Source organism: Schistocerca cancellata, chromosome 2 (genome assembly GCF_023864275.1).
Source record: "Schistocerca cancellata isolate TAMUIC-IGC-003103 chromosome 2, iqSchCanc2.1, whole genome shotgun sequence".
Classification (NCBI taxonomy): domain Eukaryota; kingdom Metazoa; phylum Arthropoda; class Insecta; order Orthoptera; family Acrididae; genus Schistocerca; species Schistocerca cancellata.
The window spans coordinates 256666324-256681702 of record NC_064627.1 but is presented as its reverse complement, the minus strand read 5'-3'; the positions used below and the strand labels follow the sequence as shown (position 1 = coordinate 256681702).

General features: G+C 44.2%; 1 protein-coding gene across 1 annotated transcript in view; it reads left to right on the top strand.

Moving 5' to 3' along the window:
• Window positions 1-15379, top strand: part of LOC126153038 (uncharacterized) — a 182617-nt gene that overhangs the window by 54385 nt on the left and 112853 nt on the right. The window contains exon 3 of the mRNA XM_049916043.1: window positions 13192-13271. Within this exon, the coding sequence (XP_049772000.1) occupies window positions 13192-13271 (80 nt within the window). The remainder of the gene's footprint in view (window positions 1-13191; window positions 13272-15379) is intronic.

Sequence of the window (15379 nt, the reverse complement as noted above, 5' to 3'; positions counted from 1 at the left end):
ATTTCTCTCCCCACGTCTACCACTGCTGGCAGCTCACCTCCAACTGCGCAACGCTACGCGCTGTTCACATCCAGCTGCCGCTGCCCAACACTACAATGGCAGACAACAATGCAAACTAGCCACAGACTGCACACAGCACAGCCAGTGATTTTCATACCGAGCGCTACGTAACGTTGCCGATAGGAAAACATAAACAGCCTACTTACACTTTGTTGCGTTGAAGATTATTTCTACAGAGCTGCATTTATGAGACTTTCTCGCTCGCTCGTTCACCTTCGTTTTGGTGCTCAACTGGTCAAACTCTTAACTCTCCACCGGAGCAAGCATCAACTATCAACCACCAACCTCTCCAGTAACATCGCAACATTACTAGAGGATGGTATTCTGAAATGGATGTGCAACAAAGTACATTCAGGGCACAGAGGGGTGTGGCGGGGGTGGGGTGGGGGGGGGGAGGCTGGGGAGGTCGTAACATGCCTCACCTCAGACTTGAAATCGCGCTAACTTCAACATGCGCTACACGCCATACGTTTGGTCTGACAAAAAAAGTCAAACAGACGTATTTTGTGGGAAACTCTACTCTCTTTATTTCCATAATAGTTAAATTTGCCGAAAATTGTGTAGTTCACGAGTTACAAGCGGGAAACAAAATTATTTTTTTTTACCAAGCCGAAACTTTGGAGATTCTACACCCTCAAAAACATATTGAAACCTTGCCAAGGAAAACCTCTACAAAATTTTCCGCTAATTGACCTTTCTGAATACCATCTGACTTGGCTACTTTGTGTGAGGAAATTAACGGGGAGAGTCGCAGTAGACATCGGTGGAGAAGAGACAGTGTTAACATGTTGCTACACTGCCGAAATAAGAATTAAAAAGAGAACGTCAATCTATTGACAAGTGACTTGACAGATAGTTAATCATTGTAGGAAACACGCATTTCATAGTAAAGGGTGCCAAAAGGGTCGATCAGCAATCAGAGTACCCGCCTCTGGAGGAAACACAGACACGTATTCTGAATGCAAACAATCATAAAGGTGCCGAATGGCATCCTGCGGTAGATTGTCCCAGGCATTTTGCACCTTTCGTTGTAGTTCGGCAATTGTTCTTGCAGGTTATGGGGAACGAGAAAGTTCCCGCTTCAATATGTCCAATATGAGTTCAATTGACAAGGTATCTGGTCACCTTGCTGGCCAGATAGTTATACATCACGAGGAGCACCTTGCGTCACAGCAGCCATACATGAACGGGCATTGTCCTGCGGAAAAAGCCGATCACCTTCTTATCGAAGAAATGGCAGTAGCAGAGGATAACAACCTGCGCAAAGAAGCGCTGGTTACTTTACCCTGGAGAAGCACCAGTTGTGACAGCAAGATGTAACAGCGAGATGGCCGGCCCCCCACACCATTAAACCTGGGATGGTAACAGTGAGTTGTGAGCGAATGCATCCTGGAATAGGCAGCTCGTCAGGTTTCGTCATACGCATAAACATCCATCATTCGCATACAGACAGAACCTACCCCCATCACAGAGCACCATTCCGCTCTCTAATCAACCCGTCCACGACGGTAGAGATGTGTTGCTCGGCGGTGTGGAATTTTGGCCAGAAACATACGTGATGCTAGTCCTGCTGCAAGCAGGCATTTCTCAGTGGTCATTGGTGACACAGCAGGTGCAGCCTGTGCCACGATTTCTTACCTGGATGATTTTCGGTCGGTCACCGTTGCTCGCTCGATGCGTCGAACTTGAGGAGCGTCTGTACTGCGCGGACGTCCAGAACCTAGTCTGTAGTTTGGGAATGTTCCACAGACCACTGCTGAAAGAAGCGACACACCACATGTTGCCCGACATTTGCAGAATCCAGTCGATACGCTGCCTGGATTCCCACAGGTCCACAACGCGAACACGTTCAAGATGATCAAGTTGTTCAAAAGGAATATGTACTCGTCTGCGAGGTATGATTCTACCCTAGAATGAATGTTGCAAACACTTTTCAGCTCTAAATTCAACACACTTACTGCCTGTAAAGACATAACAGAGGACGCACCGAAGGACCTCTTTAGCGCCATCTAATCGCCGTCGACCGTGATGAACGAATCACTAACACTACAAGGCCGCAGAATGAACATATGCCACTGAACACAGTCCTTGAAGGTACCACATTTTTTCTGACAATGTAGAATGAGAGTGCTATAGCTGGCACAAGTAGAGGTATTACCTTCTCTGAGAACGGTGCCAGAACTAGAAACGGACGAAGACCGAAGGAGAACGATCAGGCTATTCTAATGTCCACACAGCTGCCTATTAACGAAACTATCACCTGGAGGGAAACCCTACAATTAGATACCTTTCTAGGTCGACGATTTTCCGGGAACTTCCCCTACCCAGCGTCGACCGAAGGTAATGGTTAGTGTGACTTGAGGAGACATGCAGTATGCCTAGGAAATGAATGCGCGTATCGTACCGTCAGATCAGTGAGTTTGAAACAGGGTGCATTATTAGCATGAGAGAATGTGATGCATCCAACCGGGAAACTGTTGCGAGTGTAAGGCGAACTGTTTCAGCAGTGCAACGGACGTATGGAGAATGATTCACGGAAGGCCGTAGAACACCACGCGGTAGGTTAGGTCGCACCACCCAGTTAACATCCCGAGATGGTCTACACTTCATAAAAATGGCATTGCAGGACAGATCTGCTTCTTCCTCGGCTCTGCTGCGACTGTGGAATAGTATAACACATCGTACAGTATCAGGAATGACAGTCCGTCGCTGTTTATTGGAGTGGATTACGTGCGCGTGGTCCACTTCTCCGCCCAAATTTCACGTATATGCAGAAACATACCAGACTACAATGGTGCCTGGAACGCCGCGACTGGGGGATTGAAATGGCATCAGATAGTGTTTTCGGACTAATCCAGGTTCTTTTTGTTTGAAAATGATGGCCGCATTTTGGTTCGCCGCAGACATTGGCAGCGGCATCACAGCGACTGCATTCACTTAAGACATACAGCGCCAATTCAAGACATTGTGGTGAGGGGTACTATTGTGTACAACCACGAGCCACAGCTGGTGCGTGTCCAGGGCACTGTGACCAGTGTGACCTATGTGAGCGGCGTCCTGCGACCCATAGCCATACCCACCCCAGACGCCATCTTTCAGCAAGACAATGCACTACTACATGTTGCTGTACGAACACGTGCCTGTCACAGAATGACAGGCTTTTGCTCTGGCTCGCCAGATCACCAGACCAGTCAGCAATTGAAAATGTGTGGGATATAGTGCAACGCTGGAGGCAGCACAGTGACCCAATGCCAACCACAACAGACGAATTTTGGAACCAGTTCAATGCAGTATGTTTGGCTATACCATAGGACGCCATTCATGCATTATACGCGTCGATGCCATCAATCAAGGAACAAGTTATCAGGGCCCATGGCGAACCCTGGGCTCACAAGGCAACATGACACATGCTTAACCGAGGTGACTGAAATGCTAATCAAATGTGCTTGAAATCTTATGGGACTTAACTGCTAAGGTAAATAAATAAACAAAAAAATGTCGTGTGACTAGGGCCTCCCGTCGGGTAGACCGTTCGCCAGGTGCAAGTCTTGCGATTTGACGCCGCTTCGGCGACTTGCGCGTCGATGGGGATGCAATGATGGTGATTAGGACAAAACAACACCCACTCCCTGAGCGGAGAAAATCTCCGACACAGTTGGGAATCGAACCCGGGTCCTTAGGACTGACATTCTGTCGCGCTGACCACTTTTTTATTATTTTATTTATTTATTTATTTATTTATTTATTTTTAGGGCCTCCCATCTCCCCTTCTAGCCATTCCATTCTCTCTCCTTCATGCGCCTTCTTCGGCGAGCTTCAGTCCCCCACTTTTTGTTTTTTGTTTTTAATGGCTTATGAAACTGAATTGCATCTTGAAGACAATGTTAGAAAATTGTAATCCGAATAGATTACCGTGAAAATAACTCTCTCTATAATACTATCGACTGCATTAACGGAACGCAAAATATTCTTCCCTTAGAATTTAAACAAAAATGAGAGAGAAGCAAAAGTAAAAATTAAGAGAGGGAATTAAACTTCTTCAGTGATGCACGTCTTATGCATGAGAATAGTTTTTCTCTACTATTCTTGAGCTGTGGCATGAGTCCTGTTACTTTTTGGGAAAACATGCTTTTTCGGGGTTCTGTTGAGGCCTTCACGGCTACCGTATCGGTCCCGGGGCACACGAAGTCCCCACCATACTTCACCCTCAACAGCAATCCCCTACTTTGGCAGTCTATCTTGTTCGGTCTATTTCATATTATTTATGTATAAACCGATGCCTTGTTTCTGTAACAAAATTTGCATCATATTCCCGAGCTTCTTTTTATGATCTTTGTTCCGGTATATTGTATTCGTCTTTCATATATTCTCGATATTCTTGTAGATTGTCATTGCCTTTGTTGTTGACAACATAGTTGACAAAATTTCTGAATAGCCACAAGAGGACATTGTTTTTTGTGGTGGAAAGGAAATTTTTTCTGGGAAAAGTATATCGTATTGTGTGATTTCTCTTCCATCGGTCCGTTTGAGAAAAGCGACTTGCAAAACAATGTCATTCCAAATATTCTTGTATCCATTGCAGATGAAGCGATGCTTTAAGGAGTCCAAATTGTGACATTTTTGGAACACATTGGTTGCATGTAGTCCTATTGTAAGTAGGCTGTTTAGGTTTTCTTATTGGCAACGTTACGTAGCGCTCTGTATGAAAATCATTGGCTGTGCTGTGTGCAGTCTGTGGCTAGTTTGCATTGTTGTCTGCCATTGTAGTGTTGGGCAGCTGGAGGTGAGCCGCCAGCAGTGGTGGATGTGGGGAGATAGATGGAGGAGTTTTGAAATTTGTAAGACTGGATGTCATGAACTGCTATATAATTATGACTTTTGAACACTATTGAGGTAAATACATTGTTTGTTCTCTATCAAAATCTTTCATTTGCTAACTATGCCTATCAGTAGTTAGTGCCTTCCGTAGTTTGAGTCTTTTATTTAGCTGGCAGTAGTGGCGCTCGTTGTATTGCAGTAGTTCGAGTAACGAAGATTTTTGGTGAGGTAAGTGATTTGTGAAAGGTATAGGTTAATGTTAGTCAGGACCATTCTTTTGTAGGGATTTTTGAAACTCAGATTGTGTTGCGCTAAAAATATTGTGTGTCAGTTTAAGCACAGTCTTGTACAATTTTTCTAAGGGGACGTTTCACTATTGAATACAGTTTTTCATAGGTACTAATAATGTTGTTGACAACTCTGTACCATGACGCTTGCACTTCCGTAGTCAGTGTTTTGTTATTTATATTAGTCCATATTTTGTCCCAGTTTTTGTTGGGATACTTCAGCTCCGTTTTATTTTGGTTTTCGCGTGATTGTAACTTCTCTACTATATATTTACTTGTCCTCTTATTTGCATGCCAAGTAGCTTAATTCTACATAAAAATCCTTAATATGCTTTAGGTTGTAATTTATGTTGTGAACATCTACTGGCGGCTGCATGCTTCCGGGTTTAAGAAGGTCAAATAGAGCGGCAGTTATGCTGTTCGGCTGCGTCTCTATAAGGTTTAGCGTTCTTTTAATGAAGAGGGCAGTGTTTTTCCTCAGAAGGTCTGTCAGCCCTAAGCCTCCGTTTTCGGTTCTCGATGTAGTCGTTCCTACTGCTACTCTAAAAATATGGTCTTTTCATACGTATCGACAGATTGTGCTCATTATAGATTTCGCTACGTCTGGAGGTGTTGGGAAAATCTGAGCGACATATGCAGCTTTCGAAAGAACTCCACAGTTTATTAGTTTAATTCTTTGCTTGATATTTAAGTCTCTCGTTTCATGCAGTATTAAGCTGCCTCTGATTTTTCCTAACACCTGTTTCCAATTAGCAGTCGTTGTTCGTAATGGGCAACTGTAAAAAGTTATGCCCAAAGCAGTGTAACGGTCCACCCTGCTTGCCCACGGTAGCTGCACATTGTCAAGACCCTGTAAATTTAAAAAGGAACCTCTCACCAGTTACCCTGCTATAAAGCAATAACTTGTCCGCTCCTTACTAGAACTCCCACATCGTAAGCGTATGCATTTGTAACCGTCTTCAGTCCAGCTATTGTTATGCCTTCTAAGGTTGTGTTCAAAAGCCGTAAAAGGGGTTCCAGAGAAACCACATAAAACAACATGACCAGGGGACTTCCCTGAGAAACTCCACTAGATATCAATACTTCATTAGTATATTGTCCATTGATCGAGATTTTGGTTCGTATGCCTCTGACGATGTTCATTAAAACCGCTAAGTTGCCATCATTGAAACCTATGTATTTCAAGGTTCTGAACAGACATCCGTAGTTGACTCTGTCAAACGCTTTAGCAAAATCAATGAAGGCAATGCCTCCATTCGCTGACGATGATGAGAAAATAGAAATAATGTCTCGATATTCACATACAGTCTTAAAAATGGTACTTCGAGGGATACACGTCTGGTGGCATCCAATGACTTTTTCTAAAATCGGTCCCATTCGTTCTTTAATTACACGTGCAACTACCTTGTAATCTGAGATCATTAGACTGATCGGCCTCATTTTAGTAACATCTTTCGTGTCCGTGTCCTTTGGAAGTAGTACTGTTACACTTTCCTTGAAAGCAGCAGGAATTTCCTCTCCCCTCAAGAAGTCATTAACTACTTCCGTGAATTGGGAACCTATTAGGTGCCAAAAGATCCTATAAAACTCCATCGGCAGGCCGTCTGGGCCGGGAGACTTCCGTGTAGGCGAAGATTTGAGTATATCAAAAACCTCGTCATTCATAATTTCTAACGTTAAACCTCTGTTCTCCTCCTCTGTAACAACTGCCTCTATTCCGGAGTTCTGTAAAAACTCTTGTACTGAGTTGTCGTCAGTAGCATTTCCAGAATATAATTGCTGAAAAAATCTATGTGCTTCATTTAAGATATCCCTTTGTTCTGTCAGGACTCTGTTATCTTCCGTTCTGAGGCTCGCAATAAAAATTCTTCCTCTATTTTTTTGTGTGTTGTATCAAATGGTAGATGGAGGTGTTTTCTGCCTCCACCGTCGTTCTAGTGTGTGATTTGATTTGTAATCCCTCCAAATGTACCCTCTTGATATTTATCATTTTGGCTTTAACGTTTTTAATATAGATAAAGACGTCTGGAGACATTGGTTGGTCATAAAGGTCTCTTAAGCAAGAGTAGTAAAACTCCATTGTGTGTCTTGACCACATTGCCCTTTCTTTGGCGTAAGATGTCAGCGCTGCCCTTATCTTTTTCTTAGCGGCCATAGTCCACCATTCAATATTTGTTCTATATTTAGTACGCATACTTAAAACAGACTGCCAAGTTTCTTGCATCTTTAAAGCTAGAGCGTTTTCAGAGAGGGTATTGATATTTAATTTCCATAGTGGGTGACCCCAATATGTCTTTTGCCTGGTTAATTTGATGCTGCACCTCCCTCCGAGGTGGTCAGAGAAGGCAGCTGGTATCACCTCGATAAAGTGGGGGTGACATATATTCTGTCGATTCTGCTCTTTGTAACACCAGTGATATACGTGAAGCGAACCAGCGTCGGATATTTTCTGTCCCACGCATCAGACCACTTCATGATGGTGATCAACGCCTGCAGTTATTGGGAGAAGTTAAAATTTGGTCGCTGATTCTTTTTATTTGAAACGCAATTAAAATCTCCACCAATGACAATTTCTGCAGGGTTTTCTTGGAGTAGAAATAAAATGTCACTTTTAAAAAAGGCTGCCCTCTCTCGTCTCGCATTGTTGCCTGAAGGTGCGTAAAGGTTTATAAAAGTGGTGTTAAAAATTTTTCAGCTAATTCCCCTCCCCGATTCTAAAAGGCACACGTTTGTCATCTCGATCCCTTCTTTAGCAAGGATGGCTGTTCCACACGCGTTTTCTGGAGCCACATTCAACACCTCTTTGTACCCTGAAACATACAATTATTTGACATTAACTTCCTGCAGGAAGGCGATGTCTGTATCTGACTGATACAGAAAGTGCTTCAGTGCAGCTACATTTGCTTGGCTCTGAATTTTGTTTATGTTTAAGGTGGTGACGTTATATGTATGTTCCACTGTGAGACGCTACAAGACAGTAAATAGAGGACACGGTATTGGAGCCGCGTACAATAACTTCTACACCGGTGTGTCAGACCCACCATACTTGCTCCGGACACTGCGAGAGGGCTGTACAAGCAATGATCACACGCACGGCACAGCGGACACACCAGGAACCGCGGTGTTGGCCGTCGAATGGCGCTAGCTGCGCAGCATTTGTGCACCGCCGCCGTCAGTGTCAGCCAGTTTGTCGTGGCATACGGAGCTCCATCGCAGTCTTTAACACTGGTAGCATGCCGCGACAGCGTGGACGTGAACCGTATGTGCAGTTGACGGACTTTGAGCGAGGGCGTATAGTGGGCATGCGGGAGGCCGGGTGGACGTACCGCCGAATTGCTCAACACGTGGGGCGTGAGGTCTCCACAGTACATCGATGTTGTCGCCAGTGGTCGGCGGAAGGTGCACGTGCCCGTCGACCTGGGACCGGACCGCAGCGACGCACGGATGCACGCCAAGACCGTAGGATGCTACGCAGTGCTGTAGGGGACCGCACTGCCACTTCCCAGAAAATTAGGGACACTGTTGCTCCTGGGGTATCGGCGAGGACCATTCGCAACCGTCTCCATGAAGCTGGGCTACGGTCCCGCACACCGTTAGGCCGTCTTCCGCTCACGCCCCAACATCGTGCAGCCCGCCTCCAGTGGTGTCGCGACAGGCGTGAATGGAGGGACGAATGGAGACGTGTCGTCTTCAGCGATGAGAGTCGCTTCTGTCTTGGTGCCAATGATGGTCGTATGCGTGTTTGGCGCCGTGCAGGTGAGCACCACAATCAGGACTGCATACGACCGAGGCACACAGGGCCAACACCCGGCATCATGGTGTGGGGAGCGATCTCCTACATTGGCCGTACACCACTGGTGATCGTCGAGGGGACACTGAATAGTGCACGGTACATCCAAACCGTCATCGAACCCATCGTTCTACCATTCCTAGACCGGCAAGGGAACTTGCTGTTCCAACAGGACAATGCACGTCCGCATGTATCCCGTGCCACCCAACGTGCTCTAGAAGGTGTAAGTCAACTACCCTGGCCAGCAAGATCTCCGGATCTGTCCCCCATTGAGCATGTTTGGGACTGGATGAAGCGTCGTCTCACGCGGCCTGCACGTCCAGCACGAACGCTGGTCCAACTGAGGCGCCAGGTGCAAATGGAATGGCAAGCCGTTCCACAGGACTACATCCAGCATCTCTACGATCGTCTCCATGGGAGAATAGCAGCCTGCATTGCTGCGAAAGGTGGATATACACTGTACTAGTGCCGACATTGTGCATGCTCTGTTGCCTGTGTCTATGTGCCTGTGGTTCTGTCAGTGTGATCATGTGATGTATCTGACCCCAGGAATGTGTCAATAAAGTTTCCCCTTCCTGGGACAATGAATTCACGGTGTTCTTATTTCAATTTCCAGGAGTATATATATATATATATATATATATATATATATATATATATATATATATATATATATATATATAAGTCCGTGGCTGCCCATCATAAATCATGAGAGCGCGATGGCCACAAATATTCAAGTAAGAAGGGATATGTCATAAGAGCTCAATCTTAATCTGCCTAACTCCATTCAAAACCGGAAACATATATTGCTCCGACCATTTTTCTGCAATATTAGATATAACCCTATAGGGCTGAAGAGCAGCATTGATTGCTCCGGCAGGGACCTCGAACGGCAGTTCGAAAATTCTCACTGTTCGAATGCCTAGCCCAGGATTGGAAACAAGAACGTCACTAACGGTTCCGTCTGCATGATTAAATTTCATTTTGCCACCACACTTGTCAACTATCGAGGAGCACAAATCAGAGGAAATCAATTTCAAAAAGACAGAATTGGAAACAAAAGAAAGATGAACACCAATAATTTCGTCTCCTGTGATCTTAACTGTTTCTGAAAGCCACCTTTTGATCTCAAGAGCCTTTGGTCTTTTACAGGTCCAATAAAAAGTGAATCTAACTGTATCTCTTCTTTCACAGTTAATTTCGTTCATTTTGTCATTTTAAATCACAGAAAGATGCAAAGTAAACAAAGCGCTCTACTGGCCTTCGTAACAGCCACACAGCCGCTGTTTACGCCAGCCCTGCTAGCGCTCCCGCTACACGTCCGTCCAGCTCGGCTGCCGAGCAGCGAATGCCAACCACTCAGCTACCGGGGGCGGACACTGCTAAGGTTATCAATCCCTAAGCTTACACCCTACTTAACCTAAATTATCCTAAGTACAACACACACACCCATGCCCGAGGGAGGTTCAAAATGGTTCAAATAGCTCTGAGCACTATGGGACTTAACATCTATGGTCATCAGTCCCCTAGAACTTAGAACTACTTAAACCTAACGAACCTAAGGACATCACACAACACCCAGTCATCACGAGGCAGAGAAAATCCCTGACCCCGCCCGAGGGAGGACTCGAACCTCCACCGGGACCAGAATTGCTAATCATTTCTGTAGAACGTACTAATGTACAAGTCCTGTGAATATGAACGTCCCGTCTCTAGTCGTTCAACGTGTTCTGTTTTTTCTCTACATGAGTGTAATTATGTAGTGTACCATACTATTACATTGTATCTTCCTATTTCTTCATAAGTTGCGTATCACGTATGAATGTCCAATGACTGTGACTCCATCCGTACATCAAAACTTTAAATATTCTGCACATGACTAAACTTTTAATTATTTTCTAATTAATGTCTGCATACTATCATTACATTAAGGTTATGATACCGGCATTGGATATTTTATATGGTTCAGGAACGATCATTCATTTTGACCTTTGGCCTTTACATTTTTTATTTCATTCACGACTTTACTCTTAGTTTTGTCAAAACATGGTAAACAGCGCTTAGTCACCTCTGGCACTTAACCGTAGTTAGGAAATCGGCGCCAGGCTCCGAACTCAAACGAGAAAGTTTTCCAACATTGGATTGTGATTCTGCGAACTTCTGTTTCGTTCTATTTTTTTCACTAGTAATAAGATGTTCAGAATACTGTAAAAACGATTCAAACATAGAGCTGATGTGGTCTGCATTTCAGCGTAGTATTAAAAACTGGAAATACTTGTACATTCACATTTCGTGACAAACAAAGTAAAGCATCCACAAGGGGAGGAACAAACGAAATGACACTTTACTGGTTGGAAGATATGTGATGTTAACGAATTGAGTACAAAATCGAGTCACATTTAGACAGAACTTATGTGACCAGGTATCGTGATGACGTTACATCCACTCTGACCTGGATACAGGCACTTACGCGTTTGGGAAGGCAGTCATAAGACCGCTGAATCTTCTCCCCACGCTAGCTACCCCACAACACTTGATATACTGGACACTTGCGCTGGTACGGAATTCATGTCCTGGCAGGTCCCACAAAAGTTCTCTCGGGTACAGATCTAATGATCTTGCTGGCCCCAGGAGGCCCTAGCATCACTCAGACAATTCATAGAGACATCTGTCATGTGTGGATGAGCATTGTCCTGTTGAAAAATGGCACCACAAACATTGTATGAGAGTTAACAAACACATGAGGACACAGGATGACTATCCCGTACCGTTGTCACATGAGAGTTTCATCAACCCCAATCAGCCGTTACCGGAAGTCATAAGCGGTGCCCCCCCCCCTCTCCACTCCATAAAGCCAGGAATAACACCTCTGTCCTTCACCAAACTACTGGAAGGAAGGGGCCTCTTCCCATGTCGCCGCCATACTCACCGTTGATGATTACGCAGGTTACCGCAGAACCACGGTTCATCACTGAGAGATGTGCGGCGTAATTCAACAGCAGTCAGTTCTTCACAATCATGTCATCACTCTAAACGTAGCCTAAATGTTGTGGTTTTTACGGTAGCCAACGCATGGGATGGTACTTCCTTAGTCCGGCTGTTGCTTATCTCTTTCAAATAGTGTGGAAGAACATAGGATGTTGTTGGTACTCCATTACTTGTTCTCGGCTGGCAGGCACCGATTTGAAATCGTTACAATGTGCTTGGTCCACAGTACGGCGATCCCCCCTTCTGCTGGACTTATGTGGTGGATCAAAACCTTGGCGACGAGTATAACTATCCTCACGTTTCCATATAGTCCAACATCGAACCACTGTCACATCAGAACGATCCGCAAATTTGGATATTTCACAGTTCGACCAGCCGACGACATTGAGACCCACCATGAGGCCCTTTCAAACTGTGTCAGGTTTTGACAATGCCGTCTCACGAGAACGTAGCATCTCTGTATCCTTCACAGTGGTGATTCAAACATCTGAAGGCCTTCAAGCCCCTTATAACACTACCAGGCCTGAAACAACATTAACCACCAACAACACTAAAGCAATCTGGTGACCGTTCGACCTGTCACAGTGAATTGTAGCTCTGATCGTTTAAGTACCCGTCAATAGTACGAAGTTGCAGAGACATCCAACGATGTCTTGTGTGTGTTTCACTTCCATGCCATGTAGTGAATATCACAGTATCACGGCAGGAAATTCACCATAGCACGTGTTCTAAAGAAAAGTAATACAAATACAAGGATCTTGTAAACCAGTTACCTCTAATTGCATTTCCAAATCACAGCATCCGTTGCAACTGTAAATGGCACTGTAATAAGTTTATTTTATTTGGAACACAAGTCTTGATGGTCTCTTCAAACTGGCGAAGTTTGGCAATGATTTCTTGGTAACCAGCGAAAAACTTATGAAAGTAATTGCAACGACAAAAATATTCGAAATGTTTTTCCATGACAAAAAAACAGCCACACGGCACCGAGCTATAACTTATAAGAAGCGTATGATTGTGTGTGTGTGTGTGTGTGTGTGTGTGTGTGTGTGTGTGTGTGAGTGGATGTGTGTGTGTGTGTGTGTGTGTGTGTGTGCGAGTGCATGTGTGTGTGTGCGCGCGCGCGTTTGTATCTACTCTATTTTACTGGGATCAGATTACTTTTTTTAAAATCACTGCAATTTCACTTTTTAATCTGTTACCATCTTTTTTCTTCTTCTGTTTTTTCAATGGTTTCTTACTGTTTAGGAACCATACCTGTACGAGTGCGGCCGATGTACATTCCAAGACAATGATAGTGGCAGTGGAGAAGATAAAGAGAGCGATAAGTAAGTAATAGAATAGAAATTTTAACCATTTTATAGGCTGTGATCCAGTAGCCGTACGATATTTAATAACAGGACGTATATACAGCCACTTCGGTTGCACAATATTTTGGCAATTGACCACGGTTTCGTCTGCACTAGGGCAATTTCATCAGAGTAAAAAGTTACATGAAAAACATGTTTAACGAGAACACTTTTGCTCAGACGTTTTAGAACACGGTGTGATTATCTATTTTCCATGTAACTTTTTATTCTGATAAAGATTGCCGTAGTGCAGACGAAACCGTGGGCAATTGACAAAATTTTGTGCAACCGAAGTCGCTGTGTTTACGTCCTGTAATTTAACAGAAAAAATTTGTTCTCCTTATTACATAAAAATGTTAACCTAGAATAAAGCATAAAATGCTACATAGTAGCGGGTGAAGCCTTTTTCTAACAGACATATGCTCACATGGGACACTAATTAGCTACATTATCATAATTAAATTCAAAAAACACATCAAAAATGAAAAAGAGCCACGGTCCTAAAATACAAGTCTGTCCTTGTATCCACATTGGAAAAAGATTAGTCACATGCAAGAGAAATCACGCTAATAACATGTAACACTGTCTCGAGCTTTGGTAACGGCCTTATTTCGACGAAGGACGGAGTTCTCAAGTATCTGACGTATGCATATCCAGATGAAAACATTATTAGATCCCGAAAAGCTACCAAACTGCGTTGGTGGAAAGTGCTGCGTTTCATCCACTGTTCAGAATTGTAACACATCTTTTCTTTTGGAATAAGGTCAGATGATTCAGCCGTACAATAGAGAAGCATTAGCGTGCCTGAATGTTCGTACGACTATAAAAGTGCACGTTCAGCCCTGTAAGGACAGCTGTTTTCATATTGCAGGAATGTGAGCAGCATACTCATAATGGTGATGTTCACTTAGATGACAAAAGTCATGGGATTACTGTGTGCCGGGGCAGCATTTCGTGCGCGAGCTGACTTTTTGTCTTTATGTCCCATAAATGTTCTATGGGATGCATGTCGGGCGATTTGCATGGCCATAACATTCGCTCAAATTGTGCACATTGTTCTTCAAACCAATCGCGAACGACTGTGGCCAGATAACATGGCGCATTGTCATCCATAAAAATTCTATCGTTGTCGTGGAACATGACGTCCATGAATGGGTGCAAATGGTCTCCAACTAGCCAAACATAACGATTTCCAGTCAACGATAGATTCAGTTCGACCACACGATCCATTCCATTCCATGTAAACAAAGCCCACACCATTATGGGGCCACCACCAGATTGCAGACTGCCTTGTTGACAACCTTGGGCCATGGCTTCGTGGGGTCTACGCCACACTGGAATCCTACTATCAGCTTTAACCAACTGAAATCTAGTTATATTTGGCCCAGCCGATATCGTCACTTGCTCAGGAGAGGCGCTGCAGGCGATGCCGTGCTGTCAACAAAGACACTCGCGTCGGTCGTCTGCTGCCATACCCATTAGCGCCAAATTTCGCACCAAGGATATTTTCGTCGTTCGTTCCACATTTGTTTCTGGGATTATTTCACGCTGTGTTGCTTGTGTGTTTTCACTGACAAATCTATGCAAATGCCGCTGCTCTCGGTCGTTAAGTGAAGCCTTCTCAGGCTTTAGTCCAACAGGGGCTGTCAAAGCTCGTAGTAAGCTGATTGTATCGGGAGTTTTGAATCACTTTGGAGCTCCAAGTACCATGGTACGTATGTAGCAAATATACAGTTTCTTTTTAAGTTTAATTGTATAGACCAAACACCCTGAAGTCTGAATGCCGGCTTTGTTGATTTTAAAAACAAACTGTCCATTGCTATTTTAAAATCCTTGAAATCACTGTGGGTGAATATTCCAAAAACAAATGGATATGGACATGCTTGGGCCTTCAGGAGCCTTTCATCCCAGGTTTCGGGAAGTTCGGCGATGATAATTATCCTGCGTTGCCCAGAAATAAATGAAAATCCATGGTCCTTTGATAGATTGTTATGACCACGAACGGGAAATAAGTACGTAACCCTTTTTACAAGACATTTAAGAATGTGCACTATACAGAAGAGGACGTAAACCATTATTTTATTTTT